This window comes from Pan paniscus, chromosome 4 (assembly GCF_029289425.2).
Source record: "Pan paniscus chromosome 4, NHGRI_mPanPan1-v2.0_pri, whole genome shotgun sequence".
Lineage (NCBI taxonomy): Eukaryota > Metazoa > Chordata > Mammalia > Primates > Hominidae > Pan > Pan paniscus.
This window is the reverse complement of record NC_073253.2, coordinates 142,559,086-142,585,455: the sequence shown is the minus strand read 5'-3', so window position 1 is coordinate 142,585,455 and position 26,370 is coordinate 142,559,086. Positions and strand designations below refer to the sequence as shown.

General features: G+C 37.2%; 1 protein-coding gene across 4 annotated transcripts in view; it reads right to left on the bottom strand.

Moving 5' to 3' along the window:
- STK32A (serine/threonine kinase 32A) overlaps positions 1 to 26,370 on the bottom strand; it is a 154,288-nt gene that overhangs the window by 56,304 nt on the left and 71,614 nt on the right. For all 4 annotated transcript variants that reach the window (XM_008954481.6, XM_055112762.3, XM_055112761.3 and 1 more), the window contains one exon: positions 8,533 to 8,706. In XM_008954481.6, coding sequence (XP_008952729.1) covers positions 8,533 to 8,706 — 174 coding nt within the window. The remainder of the gene's footprint in view (positions 1 to 8,532; positions 8,707 to 26,370) is intronic.

Below are 26,370 nucleotides of genomic sequence, written 5' to 3'. Positions count from 1 at the left end.
GTTTTCTTAAGCACTCCACAGATGATAGCCTAAAACCAAAGTCTATTATTCCACTGCAACAAATAGAAACTTTTATCAATACACTGAAAGAAAGCCAGCATCAAGCAGAACACATACAATATAAGTAATCAGATAATTTTTAGACTTTAAATGTTCTCATACTGGACATGTAGCTTTGGTAAAATGGAAAAGATTTAACTTTCCTAATAGATATGTAAAAGCAAAACAACACACCATGGACAAGAGAAATGGTATAAAAAAAAAAGCCTACAGATACTGAAAATATCTTCCCAAACCTGAAATACAAAAGTAAGCAAAGACAGTCTCTGGCAACATTAAAATAGATTACACTATACTAAAGCCAATGGACTTGACTTACTGAATATTCTCTTGGATTAGTTTAATTTTACAAACAATACTAACAAGTTTTGTCACTTGGTCTTCTGTCCCATAATGTATTGTAAGCAGCATGTTAGGAGTGAGGACAGAAGGTGCCCTGAGTAGCACCTACTAGAGAAGCAAAGATTAAAAAATTAGCAGCAAAGAAAACAATAAAAACATATTTACTACATTCATTTGTTAGAGCTGCTGTCATAAAGTACCACAAACGGTGGCTTGAAGAACACAGAAATTTATTTTCTCACAGTTCTGAAGGTAGAAAGTCCAAAATCAAGATGCCAGCAGGGCCCATGCTCCCTCTGAAACTTCTCAGGGAGACTCCTCCCAGGCCTCTTCCAGCTTCTGTGGGTTTGCTGGCAATCTCTGGCATTCCTTGGCTGGTGGACCCATCACATCAATCCCCCATCTTCACCTGTCATCCTCCCTGTGTCTCTCTACATCCACATCATCTTCACTCTATGTATGTTCCTCTGTGTCCAAAGTTCCTCTTTTCGTAAGGACACCAGTCATACTGGATTAGGGCCTACACTAATGGCCTCATTCTAACTTGATTATCTGGGTAAAAACCCTCTTTCCAAAAAAGATCACAGTCTGAGGCACTGGAGGTTAGGACTTCAACAAATCTTTCTGAGGGAGCACAAATTAACATATAGTACCTACCCACTAAAATATGTATCTAAACTGAAGTTTTATGCTATTTGGTAAACAGCACTGAACAGCTCATCTGACCTCGAGGATATCTTATTATTATAAGAGTGAAAGTAAGAGCATCTATACCTAGAACAGGGCCTTTGAAGAAGGTAATTCTACATTTGAATCTGGTCCCATATACTGACTGTATATTGGCAAGTTGCCTAATCCCCTCAGAGAATTGTTGATTATCAAGTTAGGTGGTGTGTGGAACCTGCCAATTAGCACAGTACGCAGTTCTTGGTGTAAGCAATAAGTGATAGCTCCTATTAAGTCATTAAAAAAGTGACATAGGTGCTTTGTAGTATAAATTAAATAGTTAAAAATCTCTGAAATACTTCCAGGAATTAGAAAAACATCTTTCCAGATGACTCATTCCCACATGCTTCAGAAACCTGAGGTGTCACTGTGTTGGCAAATTTATTTATTAGGAGCTCAACTGTCACTCAATGATCATTGACTAAAATGATTAGCTGCAGAAATGTCTTATTTTTTCCTATAAATTATCATCTCAAGAAAATAAAATGTGACTGCTAAGATAGTACAGTGTGTGAGAATTAGACACAAAGGTGACATTCCAGCCCAGATCTCTGCCTGAAATAAACTAAAGACCTCAGTTAAAACAAACATAATTTTGACCCACAACCGAATTGCAAACAGGACCTTGATTGGTAAATGTGCTAATAGCCATTTATCACAAGTCACTATCACAGGCTCTGTAGACAGGTCATTACAGTTGGGCAGCCTTCTTGGAGGGGAATGAGTGTGTGGTAGATCAGAGAAACAATGAGGAGGTCATACTTTGAAGAGCAGCCTACCAGGGCAGAGAGGAAATCATCCTAGAATCTTAGACATAAAAGAATCATTTCTGATCACTTGTTGAAACCTCCTCACTTCTTCCTTGACAGGGAAGTTCAGGGCTATATTTAAGGTCATAGCAGAAATTGGTATGGAACTGTGATGCAGTGCAACTTCTTTAGAGGAAATGTGAACAGACTGTGTACGGTGACCCCCAGGATTCCCAGCTTTTGGTGTTCACACCCTTGCATAATTTCCAGCCCCTCAGCATGGGCTGGTTCCATGGTTTGTTTCTAACCGACATTACATGGCAGATGTGATGGTCTTACTTCTGTAACTGAGTTATGTTACAATGTTATATATCATCATTCAAATATGTGTACTCTGTTTTCTTTCTAGCCAACTTACTCTACAGTATTCTTCTCCTTGTTAAATTTAAAGAAAGTAGCCACCATGGGTCCTACAGCCACAAGGAAATACCTCCTGCCAACATTCTGACTGAGCTTGGAAGTGGATTCTTGCCCAGTTCAGCCTCCAGAAGAGAACCCAGTTCTGGCTGACACCTTAATGGCAGCTGTGCCGAGAACTCAACTAGACTGTGCCCAGACACCTGTCCCAAAGAAACTGTGAGCTGATAAAGGTATGTTCTTTCTGGTCACTGGGACTGTAGGAATTTGTTACACAGCATACAAAACTAATCCAGCATAGTGGAAAGGCAGACCAGAACCCCACATGTTGTGGATGCACAGAGGAATGTGTGGAATAAATTGAGAATTTGCTGAAGACAACATCCTCCACAGCAACTTTTACCTTCTGCACTCACCCAATGGTTACATGTACATACTGTCCTCATTCATTTGTTCAGTCATTGAATTATCCAGCAAGCACTCTAGTTTAGATCCAGTGCAAGTTGCTGGAGATTAAAACATAAGTGAGGTGTAGTATCCACCTATGAGGGCTTAAGATTGGAGAGGGGAGACAGCTTTTTATATAGAATATCATGGTCCAGAGGCTACAATTAGAGGTATAACCATGAGCATTGGGAAGATGCAACTAAGCATATTGTGTGTGTGTGTGCGTGCGTGCACGTGCATGCAGGCACACATGCATCACTCAGGATATGTACATAACAGCTTTCATTCTTTATGGCACATGCCACAACATTTAAAAGCCTTTTGATATTAATGTTGAAGTGTTTACTTGACTATTTTTCACACTATAATATTAACAACTTCTTATGACAGGGGGATTGTCTTCTTCCCCATGGGAGCCTGGCATTCAGAACACTGGCAAATAGGTACCCAATAAATAATTTTTGAATAAATATTTGGACTAGAAGCATTATTCCTAAGATTTTTTTCTTCACTGTCAAGGTACTGATTTCTAGAAGAATGATAGGAACATCTCATAAGCAGCTACTCCAGCCCAAGAGGTCATGTGTGAGAAATAATTTCTATCTGCATCTTATACAGTCCCTAAGATGAATCTGGAATCAGTTATTGGTTCCAATGAGTACAGCAAAGAAGGCAAAGGTGATAAATAAAAATACCATCCTGTGTTTTTCTACACAGCCATAAATCTTCTTTTATTTCTCTTCAACATTTCGGTACTCAATGGGAAATGAAATTTTTGCAACTCTCTCTGTTGTACTGTAATTACTTGCACAAATTACTCTAATCAGATTTTTTATCTCATTCCTATAAAAATTTAGCAAACAGTGAGTTATAACCTCGTTATAGTGGGGGGTAATTCTCAGAGGGAAAAAGCAATCAACCATCCTCTCAAATGGTATTTTGACCCAAAATGATTTACTATTTAATTGTCCCAAACAATCCAGCTCATTAGCTTAAATTCATAATTGAGTCTACTTTAAGATCTGACAAGGGAGTAAACAGAAATTTGTCTTTGGATTATAATATTAAATAATTACTTTCCACCAGATTGTTCATTGGAGAGGCTGAGGCAATCAACAAATAGAATAGTACTAACCCTGTAGAAGAGATTGTAATGAGTTTTGTTTTCCTTATTTTTTAAATAAAAGCAAATAATCACTTTGTCCATAATTTAAAGCATTTATTTGCAGATTTCAAGTAAGCAAAAGAGAATATTATACTTCAAACTGGCCATTCTTTGGAAACTAAAGCTGATTTTCAAGCTGTACTCACACAAAAAGTTTGACTTCTTGACTAATAAGAAAGTTGTCTAAATGCACAATTCAAACTTAATGGTTATTATGCAACCCTGTGTCTTTAACAACGATAGAAAAGAAAGATTCTGAAACTGAAGAAAACTAGCTGAATATCCTACATATTTGGGAAACTACCAAAAGTTCAAGTCCATGGATTTTTAAACATCCACAAAATAAAACTCCATTTATGTCTTAATGGGGATTTGTGGCAGAAACAGATCTTATGGTTTTTTTTAAAACATCACTACACTAGACATTTCTGGCAGAAAAGCTGAAGTGAAAACAAAATTTTAAAAAGACCCCCTTCTATGTTAACACAGGGAAACAAGTGAGGACTTCCATCCATTGAGCTCCTCTTGGTAGGCTAGACTTGCTGTGTGTTTTGGCTGTTAAAAGTCCCATTTACACCCTCAGAGCTCTCATGAGACTTGCTTTCTTACTCCCAACCAACTTCTCTGAAGTACTTGTCTTTCTCACACAATTTAGCTTCTAGTTTTAGGCTGTTTTCTGTATGAGCTCTCATGAAACTTATTTTGCGACTCCACACTATCTTCTCTGAAGCACTTGTCTTTCTCACACAATTTAGCTTCCAATTTTAGGCTGTTCTCTGTCTGTCCGTTCCACATGTACCACTTCCGTCTGTGGGTGCCTGAGGCAGGTGGCCATGCATAGGTGTCCCGTGCTCCCCTCGGAGCTGCAGCCATGCTGAGCATCTGCAGGCTGGAGAGTGGTGAAGAGCTCTGCATTTCCTAAACGTGATGCTTTCCCTGCTTACTAGCCATGCAACCTTGGGCAAGTAATTTTTCAGAACCAGAGTTTCATCGAAGGTGAAATGGGGACAAAGTGCCATAAACCACCTGGAGCTATGGGAAGACTGAGTGAAATAACTCACAAGTGCTTAGCAGGCAGCCTGGTACCCAGGAAGCCCTAAGCAAACAGCAGCCTACTGCTGCTCCTACTTCCACGTACTGCTGACTGTTTATGGGTAATTTTGAATCTTCTACCATGTCCAAAGGCAAAATGTAGATTTTAATCTAAAAGTAGGAAGTCATATATGTTATATCTTCAGTTTTATGCAGATGGTCTCTCCTTGTCCGGGAGATCTACTGTACTTTCATTGATTCTTTTTTTCATTCTCACTTTTAATTTCTAGGAACTCAGCATGTATTTTACAATCTAATCTTTCTAAGTAACTAAAAGGTGTTTTGTTATCTTGAATTCAAGTACAACATGAATCGGGCTGATTCTTTTGAAGAAGGAGGTTTAAAAAAGAATTACAGTATTCAGAAGCCTGTATCTCTTCTGTATTGCTTTTTGTACTCTCTGGCCCAGGAGCCCTTAGTCTCAGATTGCCAAAGTTATTATCATTTAAATTCCTTAAACAAAGGGATCACTGCTTCTTTTACCATGTACACTTTTTAAACAGCTATTTGACACCATTTCAAATTGATATCTGGTATTCTGAGAGCAGAAAATCCTGGTTATCAGAACTGTCAGAATTAAAATGTCTATTTGAAGCTGGGCATGGTGACTCACATCTGTAATCCCAGAGTTTTGGGAGGCTGAGGCAGGAGGATTGCTTGAGCCCAGGAGTTCAAGGCCAGCCTAGGCAACATAGGGAGACCCTGTCTCTACAAAAAATAAAAAACCAAAAAACACTGCCTTGAAAAGCCTTAATGATGTTGACATAGGTCCTGAATTGCCTAGATTATTTACGGCTTTTGACTCTTCCCAGTGCAATTATTAATATTAATAGCATCCTCTTTAGCTCTCAGAGTATCCTGGTTTGGATGATAAATTACATGATTAATGTAAAGACCAAGGTACAAGTAGGTCTGAGACCTTTGGATTTAATGTCCTGTATTTGAATATTTCCTACTTGTAAGCCTGAACTTCTGGTCAATCATTCATTCATGTGGCTCATATTTTTTTCACATACTGGTTATACAATGAAAAGCAAAACATGCAGAGTTCACAATTTTGTAAAGGAGACAAATTAATTAATTACACACCAAATGTCACAACTCCTCAGGAGAGGTACAAAAGGGTATGACAGCCTGTAAAATATAACACCTGGGAGGTGGGGGGAGAGGTGCATAGAGGTTACAGAAATGCACCTGAATAGTTTTTGACACCAGAAGGATGTCACCTCAATTTAACACTGCACTCAAAATGTCATCCTGTTTGCCTTCCATACCTTTACCATGGTGAGGAGACATTTCAGTACAAAAAGGCCCTTCTGAGAACGGGCACTAAGTAATAACTGTGGATGTGATTAAAGGGCAAAAAAACAGAAAGTTAATCCTTGGTTTATGATTTAAGTGGCAAAATGATGATAACGGTGAGAAAAAAAGAGAGGGAAAGAACAGAAAAACAGTATTGGGTGTTAGTAAGCTCCTTGGGGAAAAATTGTATCAATATTTTTGTTGTTGTTTTTCCCTCCTGAATTCCTCTTGGAACACAGTTCTAAATACATGGAGAAAATGCTCAGAGAACTGGTCTTTTGATGACCAAGAACATGAAGCCTAAAGAAAGAAGGGACAGAACCCAATTTCAAACAGGAAAAGGAGAGAGGGTGAAAAGGCTCTGAGGCCATGCTGGTTTCTCAAGGTCACTGCCTTCTTTCTGATATCTGTGATGTCACAACCAAGATAGGCTGTGGTTGGCAATTTTTGGGAGAATGAACGAACAGGAAAGTTTTGAGAGGGACTCCATAGACTAACAAGTATGAAGAGTCTCTCTTCAGAAAGAGCTATGAGGGACCAGAAAACCAGTATGGGAAGATGAGTGCTTGAGAACAGGATTTCTAGTTATTGAAAAAAACACCAGGTGTGCAAATTCACTTCTGAGATCCTATGTAATTAACTGGTCTGCTTTCATTTATCTGGTGCCTGAAGAGCACACTTCCAATACAAGCAGGCTCTTCCAAAGAAGGAACATTAAATAAAAACTAAATGTAGAGGGCCAAGGCCCAAAAAATAAAAATAAATAAAAGAACTGGCCTGTGGTACCTGCACAGAGAATCTATAAATTCTGATGCTTCACCTTCATCTATAGGCTCTGTACTCATCAAGATAAATTATAGGCTGAGTACAGTGGCTCACTCCTGTAATCCCAGCATTTTGGGAGGCTGAGGCAGGAGGACAACTTGAGGCCAAAAGTTGGAGACCAGACTGGGCAACATGGTGAAACCCCATCTCTCTAATATATATATATGTTTAAAAAATAAATTACAGGTCAATGTCAACTGGTGGTGGTCAAATATTTTATCTAGCCAACTTTTTACTAATTGAGACATAATTGTACTTAAAATCTCAGCAAATTCTTCAAGGATTAGAGATGACAGCAGCAGAGTCACATGTACTGATTTTTCATTTAATGATGTATAATCAATTAATGCATATATTTCATATGTGTAAGTAATATGAATTGGTATCATAGAATTCTGACTTTGAGGTCAGGGAGATCTAGGTTTAAATCCTGGCTACGCTATTTGTTAGCTGTTTGTCCTTGGCAAACCTTTGAGACAGTTTCTTTATCTGTGTAATGGGAATATTGTAATGAAATGTGGAATCTTTGCTGAGTTTTGAGGATTTAATAAACTAATGTACATAAAGTACCTAGGAGTGCCTGGCACACAGTAAGTCATCAACCAGTAAACACTAGTTGTTTTGATGTTGATTCGTAGATGTTTTGATGTTTGATATGTTTACAATTCGTATAAGTAAACTGGGTGATAATTTAATGTATACAAGCCATGATTTTTTCATATGTAATTCTAGTCTAATTATATCTGCTCTGATCATTTATCTCAGGTTATTTCAGAGATCAAATGAGATACTATATATAAAATCATCATTAAAACTACAAATTTCTTTACTATAAAGTATTATCCTTTTCTCTGTATTATCTCTATAGCTTTATGATTTCTTATGTTATTTGTATGTCTTTATTTACTACTAATGCTCTAAATGCAGAAGACATTGCTATTGCTTTTTTCTACCTCCATTTGCAGTACATACATTAGGGATTAATTTAATATAGACTGCAGGACAGCAAATATTAGAAAGACTCAAGCTTTTTTTCCCAAAGAACTTTCTTTCTTTTCATTCTATTTCTTTCCCTCCATGTGCTACCTCCATTTAATTATTTACTTAATATTTATTAGGTTTCTATATGCCACCTTTTCTCCTCTTTGTCTAAGCTTAGTTATAAAATAGTACCAAAATTCATTAATTGTGATCTTGTTGTTTACTGTGACCTTTGGCAAATTAAGCTCTATGTGTTCAGTCTTTTAAAAAATCTGCAAAATGAAGACAATCAACCTACCTCAGGGTACTGTTTCAAGAATTAAATGGGGATTAAATGTCATGTTCAATAAGAATTTACTGAAGGTAGCCAGTTGTGGATTCTCTCCTTGCATTACGTTCATGGCCGTCTCCTTGGACTTGACTGACCTGTGAATGATGCGCTGGTTCTGCAGGTAGTCCAGGGCCATGACCAGCTCACATATGAAGAGCTTCACTGTTTCTTCCTTGAAGTGGACGTTCTGTTGCAGGTGATAACGCAGGTCTCCACCCAGCAGGAGGTCCACCACCATGAACATGTCTTCCTCATCTTGGAAGGAATACCTGGAATTGCATTAGAAGAGAAAACTTATCAAATATATTTACACATTAAAGAGTCTCAGAGACAAATGAGACCCTACAGATCAGAGCAGAGTGTTCTTGAGCTAAGAGCTCAGACTTTGGGAGTAGGTGGTCTATCACTAGCTCTATCACCTTAGGCCTTTAGTTTCCTCATGGGTCACATGGGAATAATAACCACATTTGATCATACTGATGAATAAACAGGGTAATTATAATACTTATTGTCATGCTTGACATACAGTAAGCACTCAATAACTGTTTATTCATGTAGCAATAAAACACAGAAAATGAAGAGAACCCAAGTTATCCATTTATTGCTAATGGTTGTATCCTAACCATATATTGCAGAAGGCCCATAAAATATGAGTTATGGGAACTCCTTGAACTATCTTCATGCCCATTTTTCTATACTAACAACATCATTGCCCAGCAACATTATAACAGATCATGTCCCACATTAATGATAAGGAAAACACATAAGAAGGGCAATGAAGAACTAAGCACACAGTACAAGGAAGTAATTCACTCTGTCTTTGGGATGGGGAAGTAAAGGAAAGCTTCTCAGGAGAGGTAAAACCAGAGCTCAATTTTGAGAAATGGTGATCATAGTAATAACTAAAAAATAACGCTAACATCTCCTGATGTTTCTACTGAGTGACTTTGTGGGCTCTGACACACTCTGCGAGTGTGACCCTAGTCCTTCCTCACGATGCTGGACCTACGCTCCCATTCACACGAGGAAATGCACAAAGTTAAACACCTGACAAATGGTAGTGCCAAAACGTTCTCCAGGTGCCAAAGTAAAATTTGAAAAATACCAGAGAAAAATAGGATGCATGCAAGCACAGACTTGGGAAAGAACCTAGTACAAGTGGGGAAAGGAGAATAGCTTGGATTTGCTGGAACAACAGGTATGAGGGGAAACTTGTGTCTGGAGAAGGTGGCAGAATCCGGATCCCATAACAGGACCCTGTGCACGCATCTGCAGTGACCCCCAGTCACTGAAATAGGCAGGATCAGACATGGGCTTCACACATGAAGGAGTGTAGGGATGAGGAATTAGAAGAGGAAATGAGAACAGAGAGTAGAATTGGTCTCTGCTGTGTACAAACAGTAGCTTGTAAATATGCATTCCTACCTCTGTGATTTATTTTGTTTCCCTCAAAGCACAGCCATGATTTCTATTCACAGTCAAGTTCTCTGACATGTTTCTTTGACATGTTTCTTTAGACATAACATCATGGATAAAACATTTAAAGTTTCATTTGAATCAAGAATTAAGTGCCTGCAAGCAGTGCCCAGGGATGCACATTACTTCCTCGTGACAAATTATTTGCTGAGGAAATAAATGTAAAATATCAAATGATGGGAGAAATGCACTTAGTACATTTTCTTCTTTATAATTATCATTGTGCTGAAGGAGAAAAGGAATACTTACAAACACCAGAAAGAAAGAAATTCAACGAAGCATTAATCTGAGGTGGTAACATTCTAATTAGCATTAATAGCACCTGATAGTTCAATAAATAAAATTTTGTTTATCACTGAAGACTGATTTACACAGAATATGTCTTGGAAAAATTTAGCTCCTAGAGGAGTTTAGACAGAAACTTAAAAAGTGTTTTGTAAAAGCCTGAGAAACATATGCTTGGTATTGCCTTTTGGGAGATACTATTCTTCATCTTGATGCAGTGAGTGGCTGGTCATCTCTGCCATTGGTGTATTGGGCATGAGGAAAGGTCTTTGGTTCTAGGCAATGTGGTATGTAAGCCTTCCAACTGCAGCAACACAAATTATATTCACTGTGTTTTACAGGCCATTCAGTAAACAATATTGAACTGGTGAAACTGTAATCATACCTGGGACCTGCTGCACCTCAGGCTGTTCTCCGCTAAGGTAATAGAAAGAATGATTGATTGTGGGATGTAAGCAAGGCCTTTTAGGATGAGTGGCAGATGCGATAGGGATAATGAGGTGTGTGAGGGTTTGGTACCAAAAGTTAGGAGAAGAGAGTACTAACCATAAAAATAATTAGATGCCAATGCAAACCACCTACTCAGACCGGGTTAGCATACAGAGCAGATGTGATTCACTCCCTGCTGTTAACTATGTTAGGCTGCCAGGTGTAGTTCAGAAACCTGGTAACAGTCAAGTGGACTCTTCTCCTATTATTCCATTTAACTCCAAGGGAGCAGAATATATTTCTTAAATTCAGCCTGAATGAACATTTTTACTGGGACTTGGGTTAAGCTCTTTTTATTCAAAGAACAAAGTGATAAAGGTGCCAATGTGGCAAGTTAATAACAGTGTTCGAATGTGCAGGGGATTATTAATCAAAGACAGAAGAGGCCCAGGCAAGAGGCAACATGCTTCCCTTGGCCAGTAGAAATATAAATGTATTTAATCATGGAGGCACGTTTGGCTCTAAAAATCATCTTTCTCCTTTGGCACATCAGAGGCCTCCATCTCAGATTTTTAATTCTCAGAGGGAGAGAAGATAAATATTTTATTATCCAGAACTATGCCCAGTAAAATATGTGAACATAACACAATTGGGCAATACCTAGAATATTCAACTTCATATCATCTGATTTTTTAAAATGAGTGAGTAAGAGCTTCCTTGTACCTCAACCATTCATCACAGCCCCGCTCTTGCATTTCTGCAACTTTCTTTGGTGGGTTATCATGGTTTACTTATTTCTTAGTTGACAGCTCCAAAATTAACAAGTCTGGTCCCAGTGCATTTGAAATTCATTGCAAAGTGTGCTCAGTAAGGAAGATAACTAATAAAAGATCACCACCCTATTCCAACCCTACTCCATCATGCTTGACCCAGACCATTGCAATAGGCTATTCATAGCTCTGTCTGCATAATCTTGGACCTCTTCAATCCATTCTCTACCTTGCAGTTATATTTTTACAATGTGAGTTTTATCATGTCATCCAGGCTCAAAATAACCTTCACCTCTTTCCATGGTCTACAGAAACCTATGAGGTCTGGCCCTGTTTATTTTTCCAGCTTTATCTTGAAGATCTTTTCCTTCCACTCTCCAGCTAGCAATTCATGCCACCTTCAGCCTTAGAAGCTTGTGATATGATGTGACCTGTGCCTGCACTCATGATGCTGTCCAGTACCTGGTTATATTCTTTTCACCTTTCAAGTCTTAGCTCAAGTGTCACTTCTCACAGAAGCCTTTTCCAACAGTCCATATTAAATGTGGTTCCCCTGTTACATGCAATGCCATATGCTTACACAGAATTTATCAAATTTGAAAATATTTTCCTGTATGCTTTTGGATTAGCTTCTTTCATTCCCAGTATATCTCAGGATGCATGCTTGCTTTTACTCACCACTGGTGCCTCAGTACCTGTACACTGCCTGAAACACAGATTGAACAAATAGCAATAGAAAACATAATCAATGAATCAAAGAAAGAAAGGAGAGAAGCAAGGTTAAAACACAAGCTTTGGATGGGTCTTATGTAAATGCTCTAGGTTCTATGTGTAGAAATTAGCATGGTTACCAAATAAGCCAAAAGAGTCACTTATTTGGGAGTCGCGGTAAATGGTAAAGAAGTAAAAAGAAAAAAGAAAGTCACTCACATGCTTGAAGCTTTCTTACAGGGGCCATCTTGAAATAAATCTGACTCTGAGGGTTGGGAAGAGACTCTAAAATATTCTACAATGCAGTGTTTTTCAAATTTTGAGTCTAATTCCTTTAAGGAGTTGTGAAATCAGTTTGGTTAACTGTGATGAGCATTTTTTAAAAAGAAATAAAATAGATTGAATAACATAGGATAAATGCTATTAACATAAGGTTAAACATTATGAAATTTTTTTATGAATATAATGTGTCTCTGTGAGTATATCTACTGGGTTATGATGAAAAACATTATTTCTCGTTATGGGCTGCAGTCAAAAAAGCTTGAAAACCATGATAGTAGGGGAACCTACTTCCTATCGCAGAACTGTTGCACCAGATCCTCATTCTGATGCTACCCCAGCAAGGGTCCATTCTGAGCAAGGAAAAGCAAGAGAACATTGTCCTAGAACCTAAAATGATAGAACAATTCATTGTGTTTTTCTGACCCTGAACAGGGAGTGCTCACAGCAGGCTTTTCACGGCTTAGGTGAAGCATTAGCCCTGTTAGAAGAGATCCCTGAAGAATAGCAAGGAGGAGGTTAGGGTACACTGTCCTGTTCATTAAGTACAAATTTACATTTTAAAACCTTTCTTTGGAGCAATGATCCATCATATTTTTCTTCTTATAGCTCTGGAATAATTTTTCAAGGTGTACCTAGTGTGAAGTTCATTTTTTAAAAACTAGTATTGTGCACCTAATTCATTCACCGTAACAACACAGCAAACCCATGGTTTCCAAAGGCAGATTTCAACAGTCTATAAAAACAATACCCCATTGTGGCCAGGCGCAGTGGCTCACGCCTGTAATCCCAGCACTTTGGGAGGCCAAGGCGGGCGGATCACGAGGTCAGGAGATCGAGACCATCCTGGCTAACATGGTGAAACCCTGTCTCTACTAAAAATACAAAAAATTAGCCGGGGGTGGTGGCATGTACCCGTAGGTCCAGCTACTCGGGAGGCTGAGGCAGGAGAATGGCTTGAACCCAGGAGGCGGAGCTTGCAGTAAGCCAAGATCACGCCACTGCACTCCAGCCTGGGCGACACAGCGAGACTCCGTCTAAAAAAAAAAAAAAAAAAAAAAAGTACCAGTTGTGTTTTTGTTTTTTAACTGAAATACCACAATGTGACAATCTAAGGCAAAACAAAGGTTAATGGCTTGGATAACACTGGAACCAAGCTGAGACAGCACTCTAAATTCTCTCTGTATAAGTTTAGAGGGAGGCAATTTACAACCTAAGCAGATATGTCATGACTTTTAGTCGTTAAAGTATCAGTATGAGAGCATTTCCACCAAGGCTTGATGAGAGCCACTGTTGGTAAGGACATGGAGAAATGGGTATCTTGTATACCCTGGATGGTAATTTGGTGAAGCCTCTTTTTGAGAACAATTCAAAAATATCCTTTAAAAGCATATGGATTTGGCCTATACTTTTTTTTTTTTTTTGAGACAGGGTCTCACTGTGTCATCCAGGCTGCAGTGCAGTGGCACAGTCATAGCTCACTGTAGCCTTGACATCCCAGGTTCAAATGATCCTCCCACCTCAGCCTCCTGGGTAGCTGGGACTACAGGTACATATCACCATACCAAACTTTTTCTTTTTCTTTTTTTTAATTTTTACTAGAGGTGAGGGCTCACTATGTTGTCCACGCTGGTCTCAAACTCCTGGCCTCAAGTAATCCTCCTGCCGTAGCCTCTCAAACTGTTGAAATTACAGACAAGAGCCACCACACCCTTGTTGCCCTATAATTTCATTGCAAGAAACTTTATGGATACACTCGAAAAACTGTGCCAAGATATACATATAAGGATACTCATTATATCATATAAAATTAACACAATTTACATGCCCATCGATAAGGGAGCATGCGAATAAATTATAGTAAATTCATGCTACAGATTATACAGCATTTTAAAAAAATGAGACAGATCTATATTCTTTTTTTCTTTGCATTTCAATGGCTACAAAAAGGCATATCTATATTCTGATATGGAACGTTTTCCACAATATGTTGTAAAGACGAAGGAAAAGAACAATGTTTACACTATAGTATGCAGTATAGTATATAGCTGCTTAGGTACATAAAAAGGATATATTTAAAAAGGATATAAACACACAAACACAAAAGGAAAAAAAGGGCACAAATGCTAGTATTTGCATAATATTTTTTTGAAAATAAGTTAGTTACATAAATGGTGGGATTATAAATAATTTTGGTTTTTACTTATATATGTTTATATTTAAAAAGCCAAATAGATGTAAGAAAAATACTTCCTTCTACTCTGATATATCTAATACATATTGCCTTATTAGGAAAGAAACTAACAAAAATGAGTCAGTTATCTAATCTTTATAAATTATCTAGGCTAGTAGTTGTCCTGAGATCCTCAAACTTTTTTATTTTTTCTGATTGTTTTGTAAACTTTTCTTTTTAAATAAAGAAATTTTTATCAAATGTTTGCATGCTAGAGTTGGATTCAAACAAAGCCCGCCCACTGCCATTGATGTATGTGGCAGTCTTTCTTATTCTACAGCTTCCTTGACCAACTATTATTCTTTTATTTCTAGTAATTTTTTGTTGAAAAAAACCAAGGGTGGGCTGGGTGCAGTGGCTCACGCCTGCAATCCCAGCACTTTGGGAGGCTGAAGCGGGTGGATCACGAGGTCAGGAGTTTGAGACCAGGCTTACCAACATGGTGAAACCCCGTCTCTACTAAAAATACAAAAATTAGCTGGGCATGGTGGCGCGCACCTATAATCTCAGCTACTCAGGAGGCTGAGGTAGGAGAATCACTTGAACCTCGGCGGCGGAGGTTGCAGTGAGCCGAGATCACACCACTGCACTCTAGCCTGGGAAACAGAGGAAGACTCTCTCAAAAAAAAAAAAAAAAAAAAAAAAAAAAAGAAAGAAAGAAAAAGAAGAAAAAAACCTAAATGTTTGCTGTAGTATTTTCACAGTCTGGACTTTGCCGATTGCCTTCATGTCACGTCAATCTATACATTCCACAATTCTTTGTAGTTTGTAAAAATTGGTGGTTAGATCTAGAGGCTTGTTCAAGTTTAGGTTAGATTTTTTTTTTTTTTTTTTGGCAAAACTATTTCACAGATAGTGGTATGCACCTGATCAGGAGTATACAATTAATAAGTCTGTATTCTGTGTGTGGTGTTATCAGTCATTAATTATTGTTGTCTTGATGCAAAAATTCCTTAGGGGTTGTGATATTTGAATTCTATCATTTCTCCTTAATGTTTTAGCTGGAGTACTTTTATACAGAGAAACTTGCTTTAATCGATTATTTAGTTACTCCGAGGCACAGTTCATATAGGAAAGGTATGTTTAAGTCTTCCTTTTTTTTTTTTTTTTCGCCAGAAACAGGGTCTTGCTATTTAACCCTGGCTGGACCACAGTGGTGCCATCATAGTTCACTGCAGCTTTGAACTCCTGGGCTCAGGCAATCCTCTAGCCTCAGCCTTCAAGTAGCTAGGACTAAAGATGTACACCACAATGCTCAGCTGATATTTTAATTTTTTGTAGAGATGGGGTCTTACTATGTTGCTCAGACTGGTCTTGAACTTAAGTCTTTCCTTTATTTACCACTTTTCAAAATGATTTGTTTGTTTCCTAGAACCCTCCAAAAGCAATCAATATACTTAAAAATATATTATAATGAACTCCTGGGTTTGATGTCATTATTCTTATTGATGTTCAGTTCATAATGTTCATTCTTCAGCCAGTAGGAACATAGTCATGTTAGATCATGTGTTGTTTGACATAACCGTAGTAAGTTTTGACAGCTTTGTAATTGTAGAATATGAAAACATATTGCTGGCTATCTTGTATATTTCCTGTTTCAGACAATCTGGGTGACAGAAGTGTCTGCTGCTATAGATGTATAGTTATAAATATACACATATTCAAAGGTAAACTAAGATAAACACATCACACATTTCATAATAATGCTTTCAGTTTACATTCAAGATTACAGAAATTCTTAACTTCATCAGTCTTCTCCCTCAATGAAAATCTTGGTTCTCAATGATATCATTATAAATACTTGTTGGTTCTATCCCACTGTATACACTCAACACTTTCAAAATAACAGTATCAACATTACCCCCAACAATGCCATTACTGAAAACACTTTAAGATATTTTTGCTGTTCTTTCTTGTTATTAGGATATATTCTACTGATGGTATATAGTAATTTTCTGTTCAAAAGTCACTTGGAATAGTTCATTTTTGTGTGGTTATGCCACAAACTGGATATATACTTAGATTAATTGGTTTCATTTTTTTTACATTCCATTTTTGGGATTGTTTTAAGATTTAATTTTGTTTTCTAGTTATATAAAGTATGTACATATTTTCAAAGTCAAATATGAAAAACAAGGTATACTGAGAAAAGTCGTGCTGTTATCCCTGTCTTCTGTAATCCCTCCTTTTCCCCACTGGTAACTTCTTGTATTTTTTTTTTATTGTGGTAAAATATACATATTATATAATTTATCATTTTAACCACTTTAAGTACAATTCAGTGGCACTATGTACATTCAGAATGTTCTACAACCATCACCACTGTCCATTTTTAGAACATTTTCATCATTGCTAACAGAAACTCTGTACCCATTTAATAATAACTCCTTATTCCTCATCTCCAACCCCTGGTAACCTCTATTTTATTTTCTGTTTCTATGAATTTGTCTGTTCTAGGCATCTCATCTAAGTGGAATCATATAATATTGGTCCTTTTGTGTCTGGATTATTTCATTTATTATAAGATTTCAAGGTTCATCCATGTTGTAGTGTATATCAGAATTTTACTCCTTTATAAGGCTGAGTAATATTCCATCATAGGCACATACTATGTGGTGTTTATCCATTCATCTGTTGATGGACATTCGGGTTATTTCTACCTTTTGACTATTATGAATAATGCTGCTGTGAACACTGGTGTGCAAGTATCTATTTGAGTCCCTGCTTTCAATTATTTTGAGTAAATATTGAGTAATGGAATTGTTGGATCAAATGGAAACTCTATGTTCAACTTTTTGAAGAACTGTCCAACTGTTTTCTTCAGTGGCTGTACCACATTACATTCCCACTATCAATGTACAAAGGCTCCAGTTTCTCTACATCCTCTCCAACACTTGTTATTTCCCATTTTTTAAAGAATAGTACTGGCCCAGTGTGGTGGCTCACACCTATACTTACAGCACTTTGGGGGGCTGAGGCAGAAAGATTGCTTCAACCCAGGAGTTTCAGACCAGCCTGGGCAACATAGTGAGACACTGTGTCCACAAAAGAAAAAAAAAATTGTCTGGTGCGGTGGCACATGCCTGCAGTCCCAGCTACTCAAGAGGCTGAGGCAGGAGGATGACTTGAGCCCAGGATGTTGAGGCTGCAGTGAGCCATTTTCATGATCACACACACTGCACTCCAGCCTGGAAGATAGAGCAAGATTCTGTCTCAAAAAAAAAAAAAAAAAAAAAAAAAAAAAAAAAAAAGAAAAAAAAAAGCAATAGGTGTGAAATGGCATCTCATTGTGATTTTGATTTGCATTTCTCTAATGTTTAGTAATGCTCAGGATCTTTTGAAGTGCTCACTGACCATTTATTTATCTTTTAATGTAAAACTACTCAGATTCTTTATCCATTTTTAAATTGCATTTTCTGTTTTTATTATTGACTTGGAAGAAATCTTTGTTCTTTTTTTTTTTTTTTTTTTTTTTGATATGGAGTTTCGCTCTTGTTGCCCAGGCTGGAGTGCAATGGCACAATCTCCACGCACTGCAACCTCTACCTCCCAGGTTCAAGTGATTCTCCTGCCTCAGACTCCCAAGTAGCTGGGGATACAGGTACCTGACACCACACCCAGCTAATTTTTATATTTTTAGTAGAGACAGGGTTTCACCATGTTGATCAGGCTGGTCTTGAACTCCTGACCTCAGGTGATCCACCCACCTTGGCCTCCCGATTTGCTGGGATTACAGGCATGCATGAGCCACAGCGCCTGGCCCCTTTGTATATTGTAAATGCACATCCTTTAGTAGATATATGATTTGCAAATATTTTCTCCCCATTCTCTGGGGTGACTTTTCACTTTTTTGATAGTGACTTTGAAGTATAAAAAGCATAAAAGTTTTCAATTTTGATGGTGTCCAATTTGTCTACTTTTTTTTTAGTACTTGTTCTTTTGGGGTCATATCTAAGGAACAATTAGTGATTACAAGGTCTTGATCATCTACTTCTGTATTTTCTTCAAAGAATTTTATACATTAAGTTCTTATATTTACCTCTATTTTCCATTTTGAGCTAATTTTGTACATGGTGTGAGGTAGGGTTCCAATTTCATTCTTTTACATTTGGATATACAGTTGTCCCAGCACCAGTTGTTGAAAAGACAAATTCTTCCCCCATTGAATTTTCTTGGCACCCTGGTTAAAAGTCAATTGACTGGAAATATGAGGCTTTATTTTTAGATGCTCAATTCTGTTCCATGTTTATCCTTATGCCAGGACCACCCTATCTTGATTATTGTAGCTTTGTAACAACTTTCGAAACTGAAAAGTATGAGCCCTCCAACTTTGCTCTTCTTTTTCAAGATTGTTTTGGCTAGTCTTTGAATTTATTGAATTTTGAGTCCCTTGGATTTCTATACACATTTTAAGATCAGCTTGTGAATTTCTGCAAAGAAGCCAGCTGAGATTTTGATGGGGATTGTATAGAATCTATAGATAAATTTGAGGCCACAGTGCTTTTTTCACTTAACAGTATACTCTGGAGAGCAAACCACACTAGGAAATAGAGACATTTCTCACTTCTTTTCTCAAGTGTGCAGTGCTGCAATTTATGTATGTCACATGATTACTCAACCTGCCCCACTTGATGAATATTCAGGTTGTTTGCCGGTTTTTGGCTAATATAAATAGTGCAACAGTGAAAAACTCTATGCATCTATCTTTGTTTGTTGTTGTTGTTGTTTTGTTTTGTTTTTTAAGATGGAGTCTCTCTCTGTAGCACAGGCTGGAGTGCTGTGGCATGTTCATAGTTCCCCGCAGCCTCCACTTCCAAGGCTCAACCTGTCCTTCCATCTCAGCCTCCTGAGTAGCTGGGACTACAGGCATGTACCACCATGCCTGGCTAATTTTTTTTTTTTTTTTTTTTTTTTTTTGTAGAGATGAGGTCTCACTATGTTGCCCAGGCTGGCCTCAAGCAGCCTTCCTACCTTAGCCTCCCAAAATGTTGTGGTTACAGGTGTGAGCCACCACACCTAGCCCAGTAGTAGTACTGGCCCATTGTGGTTGCCTTCTTGTATTCTGGGCAGTCTAATGTCGTTATAGATGTATAGAAGAGGGTTTGCTAAAACAAAGATTTGTCAAAACAAAGGGCAAAGGTATATGTAATGTTTGCTTGATATTGCCAAATTTATCTCCATAGGGTGCATATCATTTTGAATTGCCACCAGCAGTACGTCAGTGCCTATTTCAGCGCTTTCTCTCTCTAGAGTATGTTGTCAAATTTTCAGAGGTTTTAACAGCAGAAAAACTCATCAATAGACCAAGAAGCTTTGGAATTTATAAAATACTTACTTCTCTGTCTCATAAGCAGCCTTACAAAGCTTTTCCAAAGAAAAAATGCACCTTGAATGCCTTCTTTAACACATATAAGTGATCGTACCCACTCTTGTGTATTTTGTGTGTTTATCCAGAATAAACAGCCATATATCTAAAATTCATAAATGTGGACAACTTAGAATTTATGTAGCTCTTTTGGGCAGTAAACAGAATGAATTTGAGAGAACTACCATATAATATTTATAATAAGTGTTCAGGCCAGGGGCAGTGGTTCACACCTGTAATCCCAGCACTTTGGAAGGCCGAGGTGGGTGGATCACCTGAGATCAGGAGTTTGAGACAAGCATGGCCAATATGGCAAAACCCCGTCTTTACTACAAATACAAAAAAAAATTAGCTGGGCGTGGTGGCAGGCTCCTGTATTCCAGCTACTTTGGAGGCTAAGGCAGGATAATCACCTGAACCTGGGAGGCAGAGGTTGCAGTAAGCCAAGATTGTGCCATTGCACACCAGCCTGGGCAACAAGAGTGAAACCCCATCTCAAATAAATAAATAAATGTTCATTAAAACTTCCATTTTAGCAATAAGAAACTTGTACGTAAGTCTTGGAAGACATAAAGACTCTTGGTTGGAGTTTATCTCCCCTGTAGTTAGTCTTTCCTGGCCTCTCCTTGACAAACGTAAATTAGATGTTACTCCTCTGTGTTTCCCCCTCTGCCCTTCCATGGCACCCAGGTATTTCTCCATTACAGAACGCTTCAGGCCTGGTGCAGGTGACTCACGCTTGTAATCCCAATACTCTAGAAGGTAGCACTTTGGAAGGCAGGATGATCGCTTGAGGCCAGGAGTTCAAGGCCAGCCTGGGCAACATGGTGAGACCCAGTCTTAAAAAGGTGTGTTTTTTGTTTGTTGGCTTCTGTTTTTAAATTAGCCAGTATAGTGGCATGCACCTGTAGTCCCAGCTACTTAGGAGGCTGAGGTGAGAGGATTCCTTGAGCCCAGGAGTTCGAGACTGAACTGAGCTATGATTTTACCACGCACTCCAGTCTGGGTGACAGAGCAAGACTCTGTCTCTTAAAAACAAAACAAAACACTTCAGAAATCTAGTGGCAGATGGCTGCATTGCATTATATTGTATAATCACCATTAATATTTTCTTTTTGCCTGAATTGCTCACTAATTGAACAAAGAATTTTGTGCCCTGCTCATTTCTAACCATCAGCAACCCCTGGCATATAGCTTGGTACTTAATGAGCACTTGTTCATTTGATGGTCATTTTACAAATATTTTTTGTATATTCATGTTGTGCAAGGTGCTGAGAATAAAGGACTGAACAAAAGGACATGGTTTCCCTCTTCCTGAAGCCAATCATCTATAAAAGATAAACAAATATTTAACAAACAAATATGTAGTTATAGAATATGGCAAGAATTGTGAAAGAAAAGTGAAGGATACTGTGATAGAAACTAACAGAAGGACCCAAGTTTGATTGCAGGGGTCATGAAAACCTCTCAGAAAGTAATACTCATATGTGTGTGATTCAAGACATAAACTATAGCCTCAAATAAAATAAACAAAAATCTACAGTTTGCACAGTAAAAAAGATGGGGGGTGATTTTTAAAAATCATATAACAGGTTGCAGATTAGTTTTTCTTGATATTATGATGATTTTTCTGAAGCCCTGACCTTTCTCTGGACAGAGCATTAAATCATATTTCATAATCTGTCAGCTTACATATACTGGCTCTGGAGATTTAATTTATGAAGCTTCTCGAGGGAGAAATTTTGCTATTATTATTTTCTACAGAATCTCTTGAGATGGCCACCTCAGAGAATAATACAGCCAGTAAACAGGCAAAGGGGAATAACAACATTTTGCTCTCCATATAAAAGGGCAAGCCAAGACGGCATGCTCAGATGATAATGAGGAACAATTAAATCAGACTCTTGCTTATAAAGTTCATCAAGCATCCAGGAAAGAAAAATAAATGTTAGAAGTTAATACTTTTTGTGCTCCATGACAATCATAGACCGATCACAGAGAAACTAGTCTAAGTTGGAGAGCTTGGGTCACTGATGGGATTGGAAATGGCCACTTGTGATTCAGCAAGTGGCTGGGCAGGCCTGGCTGGCGTGGGAGAGGTGCCCGGCGTGCTGAGTCATACATTGTGACTGGCTCTTCTCCAGAGCGGAGAGACAGGAAGTTCAGCTGGCACAATGTATTGTCTACCCTTTGCCTCTCCAGCCAGAAAGGCAATTTATTTCCTTATTGACCAAGCTACACCATGTTCAGAATTGCAGGTCAGAGGGGGATGAACTAGAATTACTACCAAGTGAAGAGATTCTTACTCAGCCTTCACGCCTTCATCCCAGGCTCTCTACTTTTAATGCACCCAATGTTCCTTTACCCATCTAGTGATTATAGCCAAACTAGACCAACTGCCTCTTCAGAAATGTTTTGCTTTTCTCCTGTCTCTGCTCTTATCTCAGGGGCTCTACTATTCTTCTCTATTTCTGATGTCCAGCAGTAGAAACGCTACCAGGAACGCAGGAATAATACGACATAATGGTTTTTCTCAGACCTAAGAATATTAAAGTATCAGTGGTGATTTTGTTTTACTAAAATATTTTAATTTATCATGTTAAATGGCTTTTTGAAATTTTTAAGTTGATTTTGCAGTTGTAGCTAATTTTAAAATGTTTGGTTTTAGAGTTGTAAAAGTAATGATACATATATAATAACATTAAAATAAAATATATGTTAATGCTGAGGGTCTTAGAGAATTTGGGAGTCAGGAGTTAGAATCCAGCTTTGTCATCACTTCCTGTTTTTGTGGCTATCGAAAGAAATGGAACGTGTCATCATCAGCATACTTATTTACAGGAACTAGTAGTTGAAGATATATGAAATTATACATGTAATATATTAGTACAGCACCTCAAAAGTAGTAAATTCTTAAAAATATTAGTTGTCTTAAAAAGTGACATTGCATATATACGATTCTTTAAGTTTCCCCAAGAATTTCCTTCTTGAGTTTCCTTTCTACAACTACGCTTTTCAATTCATCAAACTTAGTCACAGTGAGAATACCTCACCCAATTAAACTCCAATCCTGCTTAAACTCAATATGCTTTTAAACAGCAACAAAAATGAACTGGTGATCTATTAAGTGCAACCTAAGGAGAAAAATACAAATCTGCAGGATAGATTCTTGTTTAATTATAACTACAAGTCTCAAATGGATACTTAGAAAATCCTATTCTAATTCTCTATTAATTTCACAGATCTTCTTGGCATCTCAAAATTTCCTATACTCTGACCACCTTCATTCTCAGTTGATGGCCTCATATACCACAGGGAAAACACAGGCAATGGCATAAGAACTATTTCATCTGCCCTCTGAGAAGCCCAGCAGCTCACACACATACAGACTTCAAACTCTGCTTTCTCTCCTAGTACATGAAGGAAGGGTCCCCACTTCCACCTAAGGTCAGCTCATTCACCTGTGCCCTGAGTCACATTCATCTCACCACCTGCAGGACCTGACTTGGCAATCATCCCCGCTCTTTACTACATTACCAATTTCTTCCTCTCAGTTGGCTCATTCTTGTTACCATTCAAACTTGTCTATGTACATCTTAAAATATATGTAGGAATATATATAAATAGAATACATATTTATAAATAATAAATAACATACATAAATAATGTATGAATAATAATATAAAATATATAAAAAATAAATATTTTATTGTAGCCAGTAATATACACAAGAGGATAATAGAACATGACCAACTAGCATTTACTTTTGGAAATCAAGATTCCTTTAATATTTACAAATCAACTTACTTCACTCACAATAGAAATGACCTCAGTAAAACAAAAGTATTTGATAAAATATTATATTCATTCATGTTAAAAAAAAAAAAACTTCTAGTGACTTAGGACAGAAAAGAAACTTTCTTATTGTGATAAAGGATATCTACAAATAGCCTACAGCAAATATTTTATAAACTCTTGATATATTGAAAACCTTCCCTGTGAACTCGGGAAAAAGAGACAAAGATGTCCATTATCACTACTTTTATTCAACATTGTTCTCAATGCATGTGCAATATGCAGGGAAAGAAAAGGCAAGATTGAAAGGGAAGAAATAAACCTGCCACTATTAGTAAATCACATGAATGTAAATATTGAAAATCCAAGAAAACCTATGGGACAACTAGTATAATTAATAAGAGAATTTAGCCAGGTCACTGAACACAAAGTCAATATTAATAATCAATTGTATTTTAGTATATAAGCATCAAACTAGCAAGAAATACAATTTTGATAAATAATACCACTTGTAATCTTATCAAATACCTAGTCATCAGTCTAAAGACAAATACGCTAGACCTCTACATGAAAAACTAAAACCAAAGAGAGAAATTAAGGAATATCTACATAAATAAGGAAATGTATACGCACATATATGTATATGCATGTACACACACACATATATATATATAAAATGTATGAATTGGAAATTTGATATTTTAAAAAGATGTTAGTTATCCCTGAATTAATCTATAGACTCCATGTACCCAATATACATACCAGCAGCTTTAAAATACAAATTGAAAAGCTACTTATGAAATTTATATGGAATTTTAAAGAACCAACTGTAGCCAACATAATCCAAAGATGAATTACTGAAAATCCAGTATAAAACTACAGTAATTAAAACAGAGTGATAAATATGCAAGAGTATACAAATGAATCAATGGAAAAGAGTCAAGAAACCCATACATAGATGGTGACTTGATTAATAACAAATGTGGTTCTGTGGTGACGTAAGGAAAGTATAAGCTCATCAACAAATGGCTAAGGGTCAATTACTTATTTATATGAAGACAAAATAAAACTTGATCCTAGACTGTAGATCTAAATGTGAAAGCTAAAACAGTGAAGCTTCTAGGAAACAGGATAGAATAGCTCCACGTTGGCATAGGCAAAGATTTTTTTTTTTTTTTTTTTTTTTTTTGAGACAGCGTCTGGATCTGTCGCCCAACCTGGAGTGCAGTGGCGCCATGATCTCGGCACACTGCAACCTCCACCTCTAGGATTCATGGGATTCTCATGCCTCAGCTTCCCAAGTAGCTGGGATTTACAGGCATGTGCCATTACGCCCGGCTAATATTTGTATTTTTAATAGAGATGGTGTTTCACCATGTTGGCCAGGCTTGTCTCAAGCTCCTGGCCTCAAGTGATCTGCCTGCCTCGGCTTTCTACAGTGCTGGGATTACAAGCGTGAGTCACTGTCCCCAGCCAGACAAAAATTTCTTAAAGAGAACACAGAAATCACTACGCATAAAGAAAAAGATTGATAAATTGTACCACATTAAGTCCAAACATTTTTTATTGTTAAAAGAAAAACCATTATTGCAGTGAAAAAGAAAGTCAGAGATTGTGCAAATAGTTTATATGCCCCAAAGAAAGACTTCTTGGTGAAGTTTCACAGCTCATTCCATATATATAATAAATTAGATATTAATTTGTATTTCTTTTACTTCTGGTATATTATGGTCACTATATTTTTTACCCATAAAAACAAAAGATAGGTTATTCAATGTCTCATTTAGTGTTAGTAACTCTGTTCTACCCTCCTCAACATATGACAAGAAACTCCTGACTCAGGGTAGAGTTCTACATACATAATATTAAAAATGATTCCACACTTTCTTCTAAAATGTATCAATTACATGTAGGCTATATGCCTATTGTCAGGCATAGTTATATGTACTTTTTCTAGACACTTTCCCTACTGATAAACGCATCTTTCTTTTTATTTGTTTTATTTGGTTTCCATGCAGAAAAATTATGTGATTTATCCCTTTCCTTAGAAATATTTACGTTAAGTCATTCAAACATCTTAGATAATTCACTACTTCTTTATCTGAGCAGAAGATTTAAAATTTATTATACCTTTATATGTAAGCAAGCAAATGACATTCCAGTGCTAGGAAGCTAACACATGTCAGTGAAGATACTGAATTTTGAATCAATTAAAATCTGTTGATTTTATATATGATACAATATAAAATATTATATATAATACATTTTAAATATGTGTTACAAATTATAATAAATATTTATTATTGCCAACTTGACAGTAACAAATAACACAAATCACAAAGGTTAACACTTTTTTCTCTTTGCCACATATCTTCTGAAAATTTCCTTCTCCTCCATTTCAGCACCTGGAACAACACCTGACTTGGTATGTGCTAAATAAAAGTTTTTTAAAAACTTTTAAAAAGACTTGTATATAGAATATATAAAGAGCTTTCATGGATCAATAAGAAAAAGAGGCAACCAATAGAAAGATGGTTAAAAGAGTCAAACAAGCACTTCCCAACAAAGGGATTCTAAATGGTCAATAAGC